At 41.0% G+C, this 18,572-nt stretch overlaps 1 protein-coding gene across 1 annotated transcript in view; it reads left to right on the plus strand.

Annotated features, from left to right (window-relative positions):
- Positions 1 to 5,899, plus strand: part of LOC124712488 (UDP-glycosyltransferase UGT5-like) — a 55,537-nt gene extending 49,638 nt beyond the window's left edge. The window contains exon 5 of the mRNA XM_047242783.1: positions 5,596 to 5,899. Within this exon, the coding sequence (XP_047098739.1) occupies positions 5,596 to 5,899 (304 nt within the window). The remainder of the gene's footprint in view (positions 1 to 5,595) is intronic.
- The last annotated feature ends 12,673 nt before the right edge of the window (positions 5,900 to 18,572 follow it).

The following is an 18,572-nucleotide window of genomic DNA, read 5'->3' on the forward strand; positions in this document are numbered from 1 at the left end:
GGAAGTGGCAACACAATGCCTATTATTAAATGTAAAGGCACCAGAGAGGAAGTTCTGACATCGCACATGATAATGGAAGTGACTTGAAGAAAAATCAGGACACCTTCATAGGATATGACATTAGAAAAAGTGAAACTTCCTGGCAGATTAAAACTGTGTGCTGGACCGAGACTTGAACTCAGGACCTTTGCCTTTTGCAGGCAAGGTAGGAGACAAGGTACTGGCAGAAGTAGGGCTGTGAGGACAGGTTGTGAGTTTTGCTTGGGTAGCTCAGTGGTAGAGCACTTGCCCACGAAAGGCAAAGGTCCCGAGTTCGAGTCTCGGTCTGGCACACAGTTTTAATCTGCCAGGAAGTTTCATATTGGCGCACACTCTGCTGCAGAGTGAAAATTTCATTAGAAAAAGTGTTTGGCAGTGTCAAATAGAGTAACATGTCCAAAATTCTCAGAAGAATTGGTGTAAGCTATGGAGAAAGATGGGTAATATAAAGTATGTACAAGAACCAAGATGGACGAGTAAGAATGGAAGACAAAAAATTGAAGTGCTTCGATTAAAAAGGGCATAAAACAGGGATACAGTCTTTCTCCCCTACTCTTGAACATGTAGACCTAAGAAACAGTGACAGAAACAAAAGAAAGGTTCAGCAGGGGCATTAAGAGTCAGGGTGAAATGATATCAGTGATAACATTAATTGATGACAGTATTATCCTCAGTGAAAGCAAAGAAGTATTACATGATATGTTGCATTGAATGATCAGGCTTTTGAGTGCAGAATATGGACTGAGATTAACTTAAAGAAATATGAAAGTAATTGGGAGTAATAGAATTGAGATTAGTGGTAAACTTAACATCAAAATTGGGGACCATGTAGTGGATGAAATTAAGGAACGCTCCTGCAGTAATGCATGGCTGTTTATCATGTAACTAAACCTACCTGTTATGGTAGAAGCCTTCAGCAGCAGCAGCCACCTGAAATTGTTGTTGTAGGATTTATCCTTAAAATGAATAGCCAGAAGCTTCTATATTTAAGTTCTAAACTGGAATTTCATTAATCTTTAATCATGTCCTTCAGAAACTACCAGTGATGACCAGGTCTTGTGCAGTCTCCAACAATATTTACAAAAAGATAGTTAGTATGGGCATATGTGGAGCTTAATAGTTATCTTTTCAAAAAGCAAAAGTGCTCACAGTACAGACTGTAAATTGGTTCACATGCAACTGAGTAAACAACAAAGTCATGAAACTGTTACTACAGTTACAAATATTATTCAACTGAATCATAACTTGCACATTTTGATGTTTACTGTTCATAACTATAAAATATGGTCTCTCAGTTTGAACTAAATGAATGGTTCTCGAGACTGGGCTAAAATGCAAATTAGATAGACTGAAGCTGTGCTAAACAATGACAGAGCAGAATAGAGGCAGACTAAAAACAGACTAACTGAAATGGCGCTAGTGCTGGTGTTATAAATATTTGCACCATGATGTTAATGAACTTTGTTAATTTGTAAAGGTTAATAAAGTTTATAGGTTAGAAAGTTTGTCTTTTATTGGCTATTGAATCTTTATATTTTGTTTTTATATTGTCATAAGCTGCATTTATTAAAATGCAGTACTAAGTATGCCTATGCAGTGGGAATCATGGGTTTATGATCATGGGAGCCATCTTATATGTTAAATTTTAATTATTGAAAATTTGGTAGTTTTTAGTTAGATACTCTTGTTGTTCAAGTTGGGTGTCATTGGCTTCATAAAATTAAAGTGATAATAAATATATGAACATATCCTGGAAATGTACAGCAGTTTGGCTATAAGTGGCGCTTAAAGTTCAGACAAGGTGAAATCTTTAATTATCAATGCTTTTAAACCAATTAAGTTTGGGCTAATGTAAATGTGTTACTGAAATGAGGAAAAACAACTCTTTAATTCGAAAGTGATCTTTCCTTCCAAATTTACCTATTAGTGCATAAGATTTTCCCTATGGCTATTTGTATGAAATTTTATAATTGCAACAACTTTTGATTACCAAATTTTATATAGATTTAATATTTGATATGGCAATGTACTCAAAGAAGGGTAGTGGGAGCCAGCCTGCTTCATCACAGGTTCTAGCTAGGAGAATATAAGAGGCAAACTAATACAAGCAAAAAGAGCATTCCTCACTCAAATAAGTCATCTAGTAAAAAACATTGGCTTTAATTTGAGAAGAAATTTCTGGTAATGAGCATTTGGTGCACAACATTGTATGGAATGAAACATGGACTGTTGGAAAATTGGGAAGAAGAGAACCAAAGTACGAGGGCGGTTCAGAAAGTAACCTCCAATTGGTCACAGTGCGGGTTGTGGGGGGAGTAGCAACGCCATCTGTGCGTTCACGCACTCAACAGGTCAGTCGGCATCAAGCTGTGCTCGAGTGAACGTCGTACCTGCGTTAGTTTAGTTTTTGTGGCAGTTTGAAATGTGTGCTGCAATAGAAAACCCCGCCAAATGTGAAGTGCATGCTGTCATAAGGTTTTTTACAGCCAAAGGATATTCTGCAGCAGCTATTCATCGTGAGCTTTGTGCCGTGTACGGACCAAGAGTTATGAGTGAAGGAGTTGTCCATGAATGGGTACATTTATTTGAAAGTGGACGAGAAAACGTTCATGATGAAGAGAGGAGTGGTAGACCATCATTGGTGACTAACGAACTCGTTCAGACAGTTGATGCAAAAGTTCGTGAGAATCAACGTTTCTCAATGTCGGAGTTGTCTACTGGTTTTCCACAGATTTCTAAGACTCTCTTGTACGAGATAGTGACAGCAAGATTGGGTTACCGTAAGTTCTGTGCACGATGGGTGCCCAAAATTCTTACCGACCACCACAAAACTCAAAGAATGGCCTCTGCATTAGACTTTCTGTCACGTTATGAAGACGAAGGAGAACCATTGTTAAACAGAATCGTGACCGGTGACGAAACCTGGATTAAGTACGTGAACCCTGAGACAAAAGAACAATCAAAGATGTGGGCACATTCAAATTCGCCTACCAAACCAAGAAAAGCCTCGCAAGATTTTTCTGCCAGAAAACTGATGGCAACGGTGTTTTGGGATGCCAAAGGGGTGTTGTTGGTTGAATTCATGGAACGTGGCATGACCATTAATCAAGACGTGTACTGTGAAACAATAAAAAAGTTACGACGGGCTATACAGAACAAACGCCGTGGTATGCTGACTTCCGGTATCGTTTTTTTGCACGTTAACGTCCGTCCTCACTCTGCTCGCAGAACAACGGCCCTTCTTGAGTCCTTCAAGTGGGACGTTATCAACCATCCACCTTACAGCCCAGACCTGGCGCCAAGTGATTATCACCTCTTCATGCATTTGAAGAAATGGCTCGGGTCACAGCGGTTTGATGACGACGAAGAGCTCAAAGATGCGGTCACAGGCTGGCTCCAGGCACAAGCGGGTGATTTTTATGCAGAAGGAATTTCAAAGCTTGTGAAGAGATACGATAAGTGCCTCAATCGCTATGGAGACTATGTAGAAAAATAGTGCAAAGATGTAGTTGTAAGATGTATATATTAAAATATTTTTATTTAACTTGGTGTATTTTTTTAAATCAACCGGAGGTTACTTTCTGAACGGCCCTCGTATGTGAGATGTGCTTTCAGAATGATGCTGAAAATGAAGTACACTGACATAAGAAAAGGAATTAAGAATTTATCTGTGCAAACAGGAAGGCAACAAACATATAGAAAACACCTTCTAGGAAAACAATAGAGTTATGGGACATTTGTTAAAAAATCAGGGAATAACTTCCATGATTACTAAAGAGAGCAGTAGAGCATATATCTGTAGGGAAAGACAGAGATTGGACTATATCCTACAAATAACTGAGCATATTGAGTGTGAGTGCTGCTCTGAGATGAACAGGTTGGCACAGGAGAGGAAGTTGGGGTGGACCACATCAGATCATCCAGACGACTGCAGTGGGGATTATGATGGTGCCAACAATGCTGCCATTGGTCTCTGAAGGTACAGAGAAAGGATTTATGGATCAATGGGTCAATGAGCATAATGCGGCACTCACATCATCCTACATGGATGTTGTGATTTGTCTGGGCACTGTGGAGATAGTCAAATTCAATGCAGATGATGTAATGATATGAGATAATTTATCCTGGTATGTGATCAGACTATTAGTTTCAGTATGTAGAGATAAGATCAGTAATCATGAAAACAATCTGAACAGTGTCAGACAAGTATTTAGACCTTGATCTTTTCTGTATCATCCGCAAAGCAAGAGATATCAGACATCTTCGAGATAAACTAGAACATTGGTTGCACGAGAGATCATTTTGCCCCAAAACCCAGTAAAAACTACTTATCATGCTTCAAAAACAGCAGAAATAAATTATGCACTGCACTGGAAAGTTGCAGAATACCTTCCCTGAATATTAAGTGCTTTAACAGTAAAAAATTGTGGTAATATTCATTATATGACCAATGCCTTTTGATGCCAGGATACTTGTGACCCATTTGTGTAACCATAGCCTGTGCACTGGACACCCACTACAAATACATCACTGATGTGCCATGAGTGCAGTATATGTGACTCGACCAGAGACTTCATTTCAGTCTTACTATCAATGTTATACAGCTGTGTGTCTTTACCTGTGTATGCATTTATTCAATAAAATGTAAATCTGCTGTACCATGTTTTATCTTACTTATATTTTATCCATACTGTGATTTGCATACCAGAAAGAAAATGATTATGTAGAATGTGATAGGGTAGCTGTTGCTGTGGAAGAAAAACTGAGTATTAAGACAATAGCATGGATTACAGTACCACTAACATGTATTTTATCACCCACATGGTGTAACATATGCCACAGTCTCTCTTGCTTTCTCTTTTTACATCTGCATATGTGATCTGTAAGGATAATGTATAGTGGGTGGTATGTAGTGAGCCAGAGGCAGTATAAATTTACCCTTCCCCCTTCTTATCGTGTATGTGGATGATGCACCAAAATCACAAGAGTTGAGTTACCACTGCTCAATTACAGATCTATCTAATTTTAATCTCATTCATTTTAATCTATTTTTCAATTCAGTTTATATTTATTTACAGAAGACATTCCCAAATGATGTCATTATCAATCTCAATACAACTGCCTCTGCACATCATCAAATCTGAATTTTTATCATTTGAAACATTACGATTGACCCCTCTAAGATGAACACTCATCTGGCAGTCTTTAAAAAAATACTGCCACTAAAAAAACGGTATCTTTTATCCCCTGGGTCTCATCAGCCAACTATAGTCTACAGCAGACAGTTACCAGTGATTTTCTGTGACATGCAAGTTCCTGCAGTCAACTTGCTGGAGAAATTCATTCACAGCCAAGACCTCAAATAAATGAAATGGACAGAAATAGCCTCATGAGCTGTATGCAGTGAGGTGGTAATTTTCACTCATTTGGGAAAACAGTTTCTGGGTATTTCCTCACTAACGTTTTTAGTGATTACAGACATAATTAAATTTGCAGAAATATTTCATATGCTGAATTCATGAGCAATAATCATAATAAACTGTTGAATGGTTTCAGATACAAGGAAAATGTACTGAAACGAAACCGCATATTCCACGATCGCCCAATTAAACCATTGGAGGAAGCAGTTTATTGGACTGAATATGTATTAAGACACAATGGTGCTCACCATCTTCGTTCTGCAGCTCTCGATCTGTCATGGTATCAGTACATGTTGCTAGATATTGTTGGTTTTCTTTTGGCTGTAATAATACTAATATGCTTAGCAAGTGTTGGCTTAATTAAATATCTTCTTAGAATGCTTACAGGTCAAAAACATTCTGCTCAGTCAAAGAAATTGAAGAGTAAAAAGAATGATTAATAATTACATCTTTGACATACTGAAAAATATTTTTATTTAAAGGTTCTTTCAATAACTAACATTATACGTTATTTTTAAGAAGTCTAAGACTGTATGAAAGTTTTGTACTTATTACTAATAAACTTGTTGTTAAGTATTTACATAGGTAAATTTAAATGACTGGTCCAGCTATCCCCACCTTCAACCCACATTTGTTTCCCAAAATTTCTTGTTTTCGCTTGCATATGTAAAAGGCAGGTCCAGCTTTTTGTGCCAGTTGTTGGTGTAACAGTTGAATATATTTCAAAAATTATTATCAGTATGGATTCAGTTCAACACATATCTATTTCTATATAAATTGAAAAGATGTTCAGAAACATCAAATATGATAACCTACATAAACAGCTTGGTAGAACAAAAATATTAAAAAGTCTCTAAGCAATCAGAGCTGTGCAATACTAACTCTGCATTAATCAAAAATAATGGGGGATTCAAGTGTAACAGAGGAGAAGGTGTCAGTACAGGCAGAAAAAAATTACAGTCAAGCAGTTGGTTGCAGCTGAGCAGCAGAAGTTCAAGGAGGAGTGGGCAACTAGAATAACATGAAATGGAAATAAAAATCTGTAATATGGTGATATAAAGCCGGAAGATCTGACAATGAGTATATGTAAACAGAAATCTGCAGTGTAAGGTGGTGAGTGATAAAATTCAAATATTACAGGAGTTCCACAGGTACTTAGGTATTTCATTGAGCTGTAATTGGGATGATAATCTGTTAAATTGTAATTGAGTTGACACTTCTGTCTATGATAAACTATAAGATTCTCGTAGTGCAAAGGCATGTAGACCCATCTGGTTGGAAGTGGTGGAAGCAAACTGAAAATACAACAGTTCTGCTTAATCAGATGAATACTGCAGGCCATCACAGTCACCAAGGGCATTTGAAATATTAATTATTATTGGGAACTGCCACATAAGGATGTTGTGGATGCACTGGAAAAACTTGAGGCTAAGAAGACCCCAGCTCCTGATGGCATTCACCAACAAGTTTTGCATGAAGCACTGTTGCAAATCACCCCTTTTCTTATAGAATTATTCAGTAATTGTATAACACTGGTAAGGGTCTCAGAATTCTAGGAAACTTCAAGCATAGTCATTATTAAGAAGTCTGAAGATATGGATTGTAAGCCTTATAGACCTATTTGCCCTGTAAGTGCACTGCCCAAGACTCAGGACTAGCAAGAATCTGAAGTGTTAGCATCCTCCAGATTTGCTCTTAGTCTATGATGTTGTGGTTCATTTGTGTATGTTTATCATTAGAGAGAATCTTCCTGTTAGAAATTCTGCTGTCTCAATTCCCGAGTCATACTTCCATTGTCTTATATAAGTGTTGACAAAACTGTCGGTGTTTTAATCTTCCCTGACAGGAGTTTATAGACCCTGCCCCAAAGCTCTAGCACAACCTCCATACAAAGGTCGTTCTTCGAGTGTTCATGTCTTACATTGAATAGCTCTGCTTTAAAGGTAGCTTGCTGCTTATTGTAGCATTGAAACTGTCACATTCCTGGACAGGTGGTGCTTTCTGATACATGCATCTTAAAATTTTTGTCCTTCCCCTCAGATACATTAATGCATGTGTCCGTGGTAACTAAGACAGATGTGGACACATAGTAGGGATGGCTTCCCACTCTGTCCTCTGCAGCAGTTAATTAAAATGAGTACCCAGCAGTCTATGTCTTAACCAGTCACTTGAGTGTGATGAGGCTGCTATAGTTTCCCTTAAACTGTCACAGTTAGCTTGTTTCAGGTTCAACTTTTCTTCAGGAGGCTCGCTGCATGTACAGTTCTTCCCATCTTCTGACTTTTCTATAAAAATACTGTAATGATCACTGGATGTTGAACAATCTAGCACCATTGAATTGCATGTTTTTGAAAATACCCCTCTATTGCCAACAGGGGTGCCAAAGTTACTATATCCTCCTTCCCTCCAATGGTATGTACGAGGTTGACACAGTTTGTGCAGGATGAAGAGGACGTGTTCCTCCAGCACTTCATGTACATCCTTCCCTTATCTTCAGTAGATGCTATGTGCCAAAGGATTGAGCATGGACTGATATTGGCCAATATTATGAGGTTTCTCCTTTTGCAATGAATAGCCACATCTCCAAAAATTCTTGCATATGACAGATTGCCACAGGCTGCCAAAAAAAAAAAAAAAAAAACCACCACAGCACAGACATCCCCAGACCAGCACCTCCTAATGCTGATGGTTTAAATCAAGAAACAGTTTCCTTAGACCAGTAGACACTTAATAAAAAAAAAATTAAAAAAATAAATAAAGAAAAAAGCACGGGTGCAGGCTGGACTCGAAATGTGACAAGCTATGGCTCATTATCTTTATCAGTGGGTGATATTACATGAAGAACTTCTTCCTACATGAAAATAACATTATTTAATTGGCAAGATCCTTTATAGATTTCATTTCAGCATCATAAAAACACAGAGTTAGTCTCAAGAACTGGAGGTAGGTGTGTGTGTGTGTGTGTGTGTGTGTGTGTGTGTGTGTGTGCACTCAACATCAAGGTTATCAGCACTATTACACATACTAAAAGGAACAAATGTGGATAAAATGACTAAAATTGTTGTCACAGAGTGAGAAGGAAACCTATAAAATGGCATTCATTCACTCAATCCCACCTCTCTCGCACTGACCCACACAATCACTCTGCTCACCAACTTTAATACAATGAAGAAGGGTGAAATGTGGTATACCTGGCATTAAAACAGAAGTAAAACCACAGAAAAACTAAAAAGAAAGCCACAGGGAAATGTTACTGGATGATCACTTACAAAAGAACATGAGTGAGCCAGTTACCCTGTTAGCACATTAAGATCTCTCTAGAATTTGCAAAAACCAGTTGAACATGTCACAAAACCTTAAAACTGTAGCCACATTTCTTTCATTGTCACTTAAAATAGAGGGCAGATCCACCAGCAAATCTGCCACTGCCCTCTGACGCAAAAATGAAACACAGCCTAGTAAAATGTGGGGCACTGTTATCTGTACGCCACAAGCCCGACACATAGGAGTTTCTTCACACTGGGGCAAGAAGCCATGTGTCGCAGAACTGTGGTCTATGCAAAGACAAGTAAGGAGGACCTCATCCTATCTTCATGGCTGGAAGGATGTACGACGTGGCCACATAGTGCACTTTACTATATGCAGCTTATTATCTGTCACTTCAGCCACTCATCTTCCCATCGAGGCACGATTCTGTACCTTAACAGTGAGGAGACAGTGTACAAAGGAATGACTCACTTAACTAACTGAGGATCACAACACATATCCTTGACTGCTACATCTGCTCTTTCATTCTTCACAATACCCATGGGCGTTGGTACCCACCAGAAAAACACCTCCTTGCCCAGCTGTTGTAGTTGGAGGAGGGTGTCCTGGATATAGTGGACTATTTTATCTGCTGGGTACAAGTGTTGTAGAGACTGAAGGGCACTTGGAAAATCAGAACAGACAAGGAATTTAGCACTTGATGCACATCTCATTTACTCCAGTGCCCAAAAAATCACATACAGTTTGGCGTCAATGATAATAAAGTCTCGAGGTAGTCAGACATTGAGAACACAATCAGGAAAAATAACAGAGCAACCAATGGAATCCTCTTATTTTGACTCATCCATAGAGACCACTGTCAAATCATTGTGGTCATTCAATATGTCATAAAATAAAGTATTAAAAACATATTAGGGAGTGAAATCTCTCCTGTACTGCACTAAATCTAAAATTACCTTGGGCCTCTCTAGTAACAATGGTGGCAGTCAGATAAATCCCTGGATTTGTTGTTGGATGTACTCCATACAAAGTGAATCCAGCACATGCTGAGCCCTAATCCCAAACAGCACTGTTGCTCATGGACAATGGGAGAAAAAGCATTCCAGAGACAGACAAGAAACAGTATGGTATGGAGGTGAATTTGGAGCTGCAATGAACTTACAGTCCTAATGTGCCATGAGGAGCTGCGGTGGTTCCCCAGCCTCAGCACAGATACTGGGTATGGGGTTGGCCCTATAAGCACCTGTGGCCAGCAAAATCCCCTAGTGGTGGACAGCGGCATCAATAATCTTCAGATAAGAATGCCTCATTGACCTGTGCACTGCACATCAATAGCCTAGCCATGAATGCACAAAAGGCCTATAAAACTGCACCAATGGCCCTGTCTGCTGCCCAAGACCTGTGGCTGCAGCATTTTATAATATTCAGTGCCTTCCAGGTTCTGGATTTCAGGTCTCTCAGCTGTGGTAACCACGGCAGTTTGGAGTAAAAGGTTAGGCCCAAAAGCCTCACTGAGTCTTTAAAAAGTAGAATGGTGTCCCTCATATGCAAGTCAGGGAAGTTTAAAAAATTATGAGAAAATTTAAAATGAACAAACACACACTTACCTATAGAAAACTAAAAACCTGTCTTCATAGCCCACTGCTATAACCTCCATAATGTAAATTTCAACTGATCAGTTGCTGTTGCAACACTGGAGAAGGAACAGGAAACAGAAAAATCATCCACAAGTTAGAAGCATTGTACAGGACTCTGTACGATAGACATGATACCATTGATGGCTATAGCAAAGAAGGTAATACTTAAAACACTGCCCTCAGGGACACCATTCTCCTGCTGAAAATGATCTGACCAATTTGGGACCCAAAAAACTGCTGAGACAGGAAAGACCATATGACATGAAAGAGCCACTGATGCAGTTTTGCAAGAATATTGTGTGTCTAAGTAGCATCATATGCCTTACTGACATCAAAGAATATGCCAGTACAGTGATGTTTATGTAGGAAAGCCAGCTTAATAGCCACCTCTAGCAGAGTCAGATTGTTGACAGTTGAATGAATTCAGAAACCACAACCACACTAAGAGCTGGTAAGGAGTTGCCTTGTCTGACAACTAGACCAGATGACAGTTAACCATTCCTTTCAGGGCCTTTTTACACTGCTCTTTAAGGCAATACTCTGGTAACTACTGGGACATGTGCAGTCCTATCCTTGTTTGAGATGAGGTATCAGTATTGCCTCTCTCCATAAGTTGGGGAAGTGACTTGTCTGCCATATCAAATTAGGACAGTCAAGGGGGATTTCTTTTGACACTACTGACAAATGTCAAAGCATGCAGTACCAGATTTAGTTGTAAATGGGTACAGTATCATGAGTCTTAGACAGTGCAATTCCAGTTGCCACATGGAGAGACGGTTCACGTCTACGCTGTCGCGACATGCTACCAGTGTTAAAGGTGCGATGGAGCTCCGTATGCCACGGCAAACTGGCTGACACTGACGGCGGCGGTGCACAAATGCTGCGCAGCTAGCGCCATTCGACGGCCAACACCGCGGTTCCTGGTGTGTCCGCTGTGCCGTGCGTGTTATCATTGCTTGTACAGCCCTCTCGCAGTGTCCGGAGCAAGTATGGTGGGTCTGACACACCGGTGTCAATGTGTTCTTTTTTCCATTTCCAGGAGTGTATTTGTCAAGCTTTGGCTCTTGCAACCCAAAAAGCTGTGAGTTTCTCTGTTGATGGGTAGTACTTAAAGTGACGAACTGTAGCACACCTGATCCACATTGCTTAGTGGCACTCTTCAGTCTGCCAAGGTACAGGATGCCTCCTAAGAAGATGTGAGGACTTTGGGATGTATAAGCCAGTGGCATGATCTATCAGTTTTGTAATGTAGTCCACTTATTCTGGGCACTGTCACGGTTTTCAAACACTGCTAGCTCACTTAACAGCATCCAGTTCACCCTGTTCACCATCCTTTTTGGTGGCTTCCTTCAGGGAATGCTCCATATAGTAGGTGAATGTGAGTGGGAAGTGGTCACTGGAAGAAGGTCGTCAGTGACCTACCATTGAACAGAGTCTACAAGGACTGGAGAGCAGAAAGAGAGGTTGATGACTGAATATGACCCAGTAGCAGCACAGAAATGAGTGTAGGTGTCTGTGTTAAGGATTCACAGCTCATAAGATGTCATGAGGTTCCCCAAAACCTAAACCCTACAGGTAAGTAGAGCTTGAGGTGCACAAGACATAATGAGCATTGAAGTCTCACAGTATGAGAAATAGTCATGGGAGTTGTCCAATAAGGTCTGTCAGATCCTCAGACTCTGTTACAAGTGAAAAAACAGTGATCCTCTGACACACATGAACTTCAACAGCAACTGCTTGAAGGTCAGTAGCCAGGGGGGGGAGTAGAGGAGCAATGCGGGTTATTGATACTCATAGCAACCCCTGCCTTGGCTCTGTCCCCATGCGACGGATTTTTACGTGCATGCGTGCAATGCACCGATTGCGACAGATTATACGTTGCTGCTGCTGCAATGCAATTTCTTTTATAATTTTTGTTCACCTACCTCTTTACAGTGGTAGATCTTTGCACGTAAACTCCTGACTGCAGCTACTTAAGAGATCACAGAAAAGCAGTCTTGAGGAAACTGTAACCTCATAACTACAAGCCAGAGGCCGCTATAAGTAAAATTTGCTGAAAATTGTCTATGTACTTTAAAGAAATGATTCGGAAAGGGGATGTCACTCGTACTTTAAACATGAAGTTCAAATTTAAACCTTCAATAGATCTTTATTGCCGTTGAGCAAGATCATCAGCCCACATTTACGAAAATTACTAAAGTTTCTGCTCACAGTTATCACCATACCTAAAACAGCCAGAACTTTTACCTTCCCAAATTCCGAAACCAATTACTTGTAATACAGTCAATGATCGGCCAATTACTTCTGCACATGATATTCAGTGGTTATCTTTAGTTAAAGTTTATGCTCACCATGAAGTACATAGTAAGAATATACTCAGTACTGCCAAGCTATATAATTCAAAGTTCACTCGCGATTTTTGTCGGAACGAATTATCACAACACTCTAAAGTTTTCATAAACAGTTTCTGGTCGCTACCAGATACCATTAATACTGGACCATAATGCAGAAGTCATCCCAAGACTTCATCTTACACATAATGCGAAAAGTCACATCCGGCATAACCGCCTCCAATCAAAGCTAGCTCGCGACTCTCTTCCCACTCTCCCACACTCAAAACTCTATCTCTCCTCACTAGGTGGACAACCATCTCACTTCTCATTGGCTGTCAGAACTTAAGACCAATGAGAACTCACTTCTAGGGAACGGCTTGCCCCAAAATCTAGCATGCACCAACCACTTCTCTAGGCTCATTGACGTCATCAAATTAAGTAACACAAAACTCTCTAATTAAATAAACAAAACAAAATGAACTATAAGCTTTACTCTACATCTGGAAATTTATTATGTAGTCACGAATGTTCTGGCTTTCTTATACATAAACATACATACTTGGACATCCGACATTCACTAGTAGGGTAACCACTAGTGGATTCGTTCCCATGTTACAGAGTTGGAACACTTGCCATTTCCTGTAGAGAATTACATGAATGATTTTTAATAATGCCAAATGTCCCACATACTCTCACGCATGCATTCTCATTCACATGCACCCTAACACACAATACACACATTTACTTAGAATTCTTGAAATTATTATTATAGAAAGTCACAGAGGTTTTCTGAAACTAAAAACTTTCCAAATTTATATATGAACACTGAAAGTGTTATCAGATCATCGTACATAGTCACTGAAGGTGAACTATTACATCACTGTATTTATTTAAATTCTCGACTGTCGAAAAATTACGATTTTTATTTATTTTTTTGGTATTTTACTAACTTTCAAAATACAACCATTTTTGATCTCAGACTTTGACATATTGTTTGTTTTCACAACAGAAGGATGTACATCAAATATGACATTCCTCAGTAAAAATTTCTCGGTGTACATGCCGCGTCAAATCAGGATAAATCTCCAAGCTTTCGACCACTACCTCCATGGTCGTCGTCAGGGCTAAAACTGACTGTCGTGAACTAGCGAGGTTCCCACTTTTATATGCAAAGGACGGCTTCTTATTGGCTGGAATACGTCAGCGATATGGCGCGTAGCGAAGTGGTGCCCTCTACTTCCATAGATGTAGTTGCTATCCCGCGTTGCTTGCAGCGCCATCCCTTAAATCAGAAGGTAAAGTGCGAGAAGTTTTTCTCTGCGATTTTTCTTTATCCAGTGCACTGTTCCAAGTGTTGCTAAGTGCATAGCCATTGTCTCTATTAAAGTTATTATCGCTAAGTCTAATTTCGACTGCTTCCCGGATCACAGAGTCCCAGTAATTCAATGTGTGGGCTATTACTCTGGTTTCTTCAAATAAAATCTTATGCTTGTTAAGCAGTCTATGTTCAGCCACCGCTGATTTTTCCAAATACCTGTATTTCAGGTGGCGTGGGTGTTCGATGCAGCGGTCGGCAACGGTTCTTACAGACTGGCCCACGTAATTCTTGCCGCATTCGCAAGGAATAGTATAAATTCCCGGCACTCTTAAGCCGAGACTATCTTTGACTGGTCTCGACATTTCCTTAATTTTCCTAGGTGGTCGGAAAACTGGTTTTATTCCTTGCCTCTTCAGGACTCTGGCTATCTTGCTCGTTGTAGCACCGCAAAAAGGAAGCCGCGCTATGTGTTGGTCCTCTTCTTGTATGTGGCCGGCATCGTGTCTTACTTTCTTGGACAATACTGATTTAATTTCACCGGCAGAATAACCATTCCTCTTGAAAACAGTTGTCAAATGGTTGATCTCGGGACCGAGGTGGTCCTTGTCGGAAATAGTCCTGGCTCTGTGTACTAAAGTATTCAGCATAGCTCTCTTCTGAGACCGATGATGGAAGCTATGGCTATGCAGATATAAGGCTGTATGGGTTGGCTTCCTGTACACAGAATGGCCCAGTCGTCCATCCGGCTTTCGCTCTACCAACACATCTAAAAAAGGTAACTTCCCTTCCTTCTCTACCTCCAATGTAAATTTTATGTTCGGATGTACACCATTCAGATGTTCGACGAACTGCTGCAGCGTGTCGCTGCCGTGTGGCCAGATTAAAAAAGTATCGTCGACGTATCTGTAGAAGCATGATGGGCGGAGGTGAGCACTGCTCAGGGCTCATTCTTCAAAGTCCTCCATGAAAAAATTCGCTATTGCTGGTGACAGTGGCGAACCCATGGCTGTTCCATCCATCATTTCATAATAATTTCCACTGTATAAAAAATAAGTGGTCGTCAAGGTATGCCGGAACAACTTCAAAATTTCTGAGGAGAAATGAGCAGACAACAATTGTAATGTGTCATCCACAGGTACTTTGGTGAACAGAGAAACCACGTCGAGGCTGACCATGATATCACTTGGGCCTATCTTCATCTGTTTAATGATATCAACAAACATTTTTGAATTTTTAATATGATGTGGGCAGTGACCAACTATAGGCGCCAACAATTTAGTTAAGTGCTTTGCAAGCTTGTACATAGGAGAGCCAATAGCGCTAACAATTGGTCTCAACGGGACGTTCTCCTTATGAACCTTTGGCAAACCGTACAGTCTTGGTGGCCTAGGTGCTCTCGGCCGTAAGTTCTTCACCAGTTCGTCGGAAAGGCCAGAGTTTTTTAGTAGCTCCCTTGTCTTCCTGCTGAGCGCCGATGTGGGATCCCGTCTGAGAACCCGGTATGTGCTGTCCTCCAGTAATAATCCAACTTTCTTATGGTAATCTGTAGCATTGAGGATTACCGTGGCGTTCCCCTTGTCAGCAGGTAAAACAACTAGATCTTCATCCTTCTGCAACAATTTCAGTCCTTGTCTCTCCTCTCTACTAATGTTTGACTTAGGCAGCTTGGATGTCGCTAAAATCCGGCTAGTAGCAAGCCTTACGTCATCCGCTGCTTCTTGAGGAAGATGATGAACTGCTTGTTCCACTCCACTAATGATCTCAACCACCGGTAACTTGCGTGGAGCTGGGGCAAAGTTCAATCCTTTACTGAGAGCCGAGATGGTAGCTTCATCAAGTTCCTTGTCAGAGAAGTTGAGAACAGTGCGGTGAATGCCGTTGGACCCAGTAGTTCCTTGATCATGGTTAAGCCGCTCAAATTTATCGGCCTGTTTCGCCGTAGTCCTGCTTAAATTGGCTCGTTGGTGTGCCGCCAAAGTCATATCCACCCATTCCCAGTCCAATGGTGAGAGGACTTCGGCCAGAAATAAATGGCAACTAAATAACAGGCGAGCGTTCATGTCTAGTTCATACCTGGTATGAAGTATCCTCTCCTTCACAATAGCATGGCTGGTCTTTCCTAAAATTCTGTTACTGCAGCGCTTCTGATGTGGTGTTTGACGACTGCAAACTTCGGTACTACCTCCTTGTCACGACAGCGTTGTAAAAAAGCCAGATTGCTCAGCAACTGAGACTGTTTCAGGCGTAGCTTCTCCAGGTGACGAACGCTGCGCGCTATGTCCTCCCCGTAGAGGAAACTAATATGGCTACGAAGACTTTCGCGACATATTTCCTGAGTAAAAATTTCTCGGTGTACATGCTGCGTCACATCAGGATAAATCTCCAACGAACTGGTGAAGAACTTACGGCCGAGAGCACCTAGGCCACCAAGACTGTATGGTTTGCCAAAGGTTCATAAGAAGAACGTCCCATTGAGACCGATTGTTAGCGCTATTGGCTCTCCTACGTACAAGCTTGCAAAGCACTTAACTAAATTGTTGGCGCCTATAGTTGGTCACTGCCCACATCATATTAAAAATTCAAAAATGTTTGTTGATATCATTAAACAGATGAAGATAGGCCCAAGTGATATCATGGTCAGCCTCGACGTGGTTTCTCTGTTCACCAAAGTACCTGTGGATGACACATTACAATTGTTGTCTGCTCATTTCTCCTCAGAAATTTTGAAGTTGTTCCAGCATACCTTGACGACCACTTATTTTTTATACAGTGGAAATTATTATGAAATGACGGATGGAACAGCCATGGGTTCGCCACTGTCACCAGCAATAGCGAATTTTTTCATGGAGGACTTTGAAGAATGAGCCCTGAGCAGTGCTCACCTCCGCCCATCATGCTTCTACAGATACGTCGACGATACTTTTTTAATCTGGCCACACGGCAGCGACACGCTGCAGCAGTTCGTCGAACATCTGAATGGTGTACATCCGAACATAAAATTTACATTGGAGGTAGAGAAGGAAGGGAAGTTACTTTTTTTACATGTGTTGGTAGAGCGAAAGCCGGATGGACGACTGGGCCATTCTGTGTACAGGAAGCCAACCCATACAGACTTATATCTGCATAGCCATAGCTTCCATCATCGGTCTCAGAAGAGAGCTATGCTGAATACTTTAGTACACAGAGCCAGGACTATTTCCGACAAGGACCACCTCGGTCCCGAGATCAACCATTTGACAACTGTTTTCAAGAGGAATGGTTATTCTGCCGGTGAAATTAAATCAGTATTGTCCAAGAAAGTAAGACACGATGCCGGCCACATACAAGAAGAGGACCAACACATAGCGCGGCTTCCTTTTTGCGGTGCTACAACGAGCAAGATAGCCAGAGTCCTGAAGAGGCAAGGAATAAAACCAGTTTTCCGACCACCTAGGAAAATTAAGGAAATGTCGAGACCAGTCAAAGATAGTCTCGGCTTAAGAGTGCCGGGAATTTATACTATTCCTTGCGAATGCGGCAAGAATTACGTGGGCCAGTCTGTAAGAACTGTTGCCGACCGCTGCATCGAGCACCAACGCCACCTGAAATACAGGTATTTGGAAAAATCAGCGGTGGCTGAACATAGCCTGCTTAACAAGCATAATATTTTATTTGAAGAAACCAGAGTAATAGCCCACACATCGAATTACTGGGACTCTGTGATCCGGGAAGCAGTCGAAATTAGACTTAGCGATAATAACTTTAATAGAGACAATGGCTATGCACTTAGCAACACTTGGAACAGTGCACTGGATAAAGAAAAATCGCAGAGAAAAACTTCTCGCACTTTACCTCCTGATTTAAGGGATGGCGCTGCAAGCAACGCGGGATAGCAACTACATCTATGGAAGTAGAGGGCACCACTTCGCTACGCGCCATATCGCTGACGTATTCCAGCCAATAAGAAGCCGTCCTTTGCATATAAAAGTGGGAACCTCGCTAGTTCACGACAGTCAGTTTTAGCCCTGACAACGACCATGGAGGTAGTGGTCGAAAGCTTGGAGATTTATCCTGATTTGATGCGGCATGTACACCGAGAAATTTTTACTCAGGAAATACGTCGCGAAAGACTTCGTAGCCATGACATTTCTCAGGTTATTCTTTTATTAGTTATTAATATTTTTAATTTCGTATAATGTAAGTGGCCTGCCAGCGCTAGTCCACTGCTTTCACATGCACAGCTGCAACAGATGGTTGTGATGTCAGTCTGCAGGACACAACTCATCCATTACTGACTGTATAATACTCTACCGGCTTACATTGCAGCCCACATACATTCTGAAGTAAAGCTTTTAATAGACAAATGGGCAATCGCGCACTAGTGCGACGCCACACCCAGTCAGGTAGGCCTTTTGGTATCTTCGGTGTAGCACAGGGGTTTCAATGACTTCGAAATGTGTTTCTCATAAACACAGCCACAGGAGGCATTCCTGTGCTAGCAGTTTCAGTTCCTCCACATGAGTCCTGAAGCCATTAATGTTCCACTGTAATATGGGAGCCATATATCAGGAGGGTTGCA

Source organism: Schistocerca piceifrons, chromosome 8 (assembly GCF_021461385.2).
Source record: "Schistocerca piceifrons isolate TAMUIC-IGC-003096 chromosome 8, iqSchPice1.1, whole genome shotgun sequence".
Lineage (NCBI taxonomy): Eukaryota > Metazoa > Arthropoda > Insecta > Orthoptera > Acrididae > Schistocerca > Schistocerca piceifrons.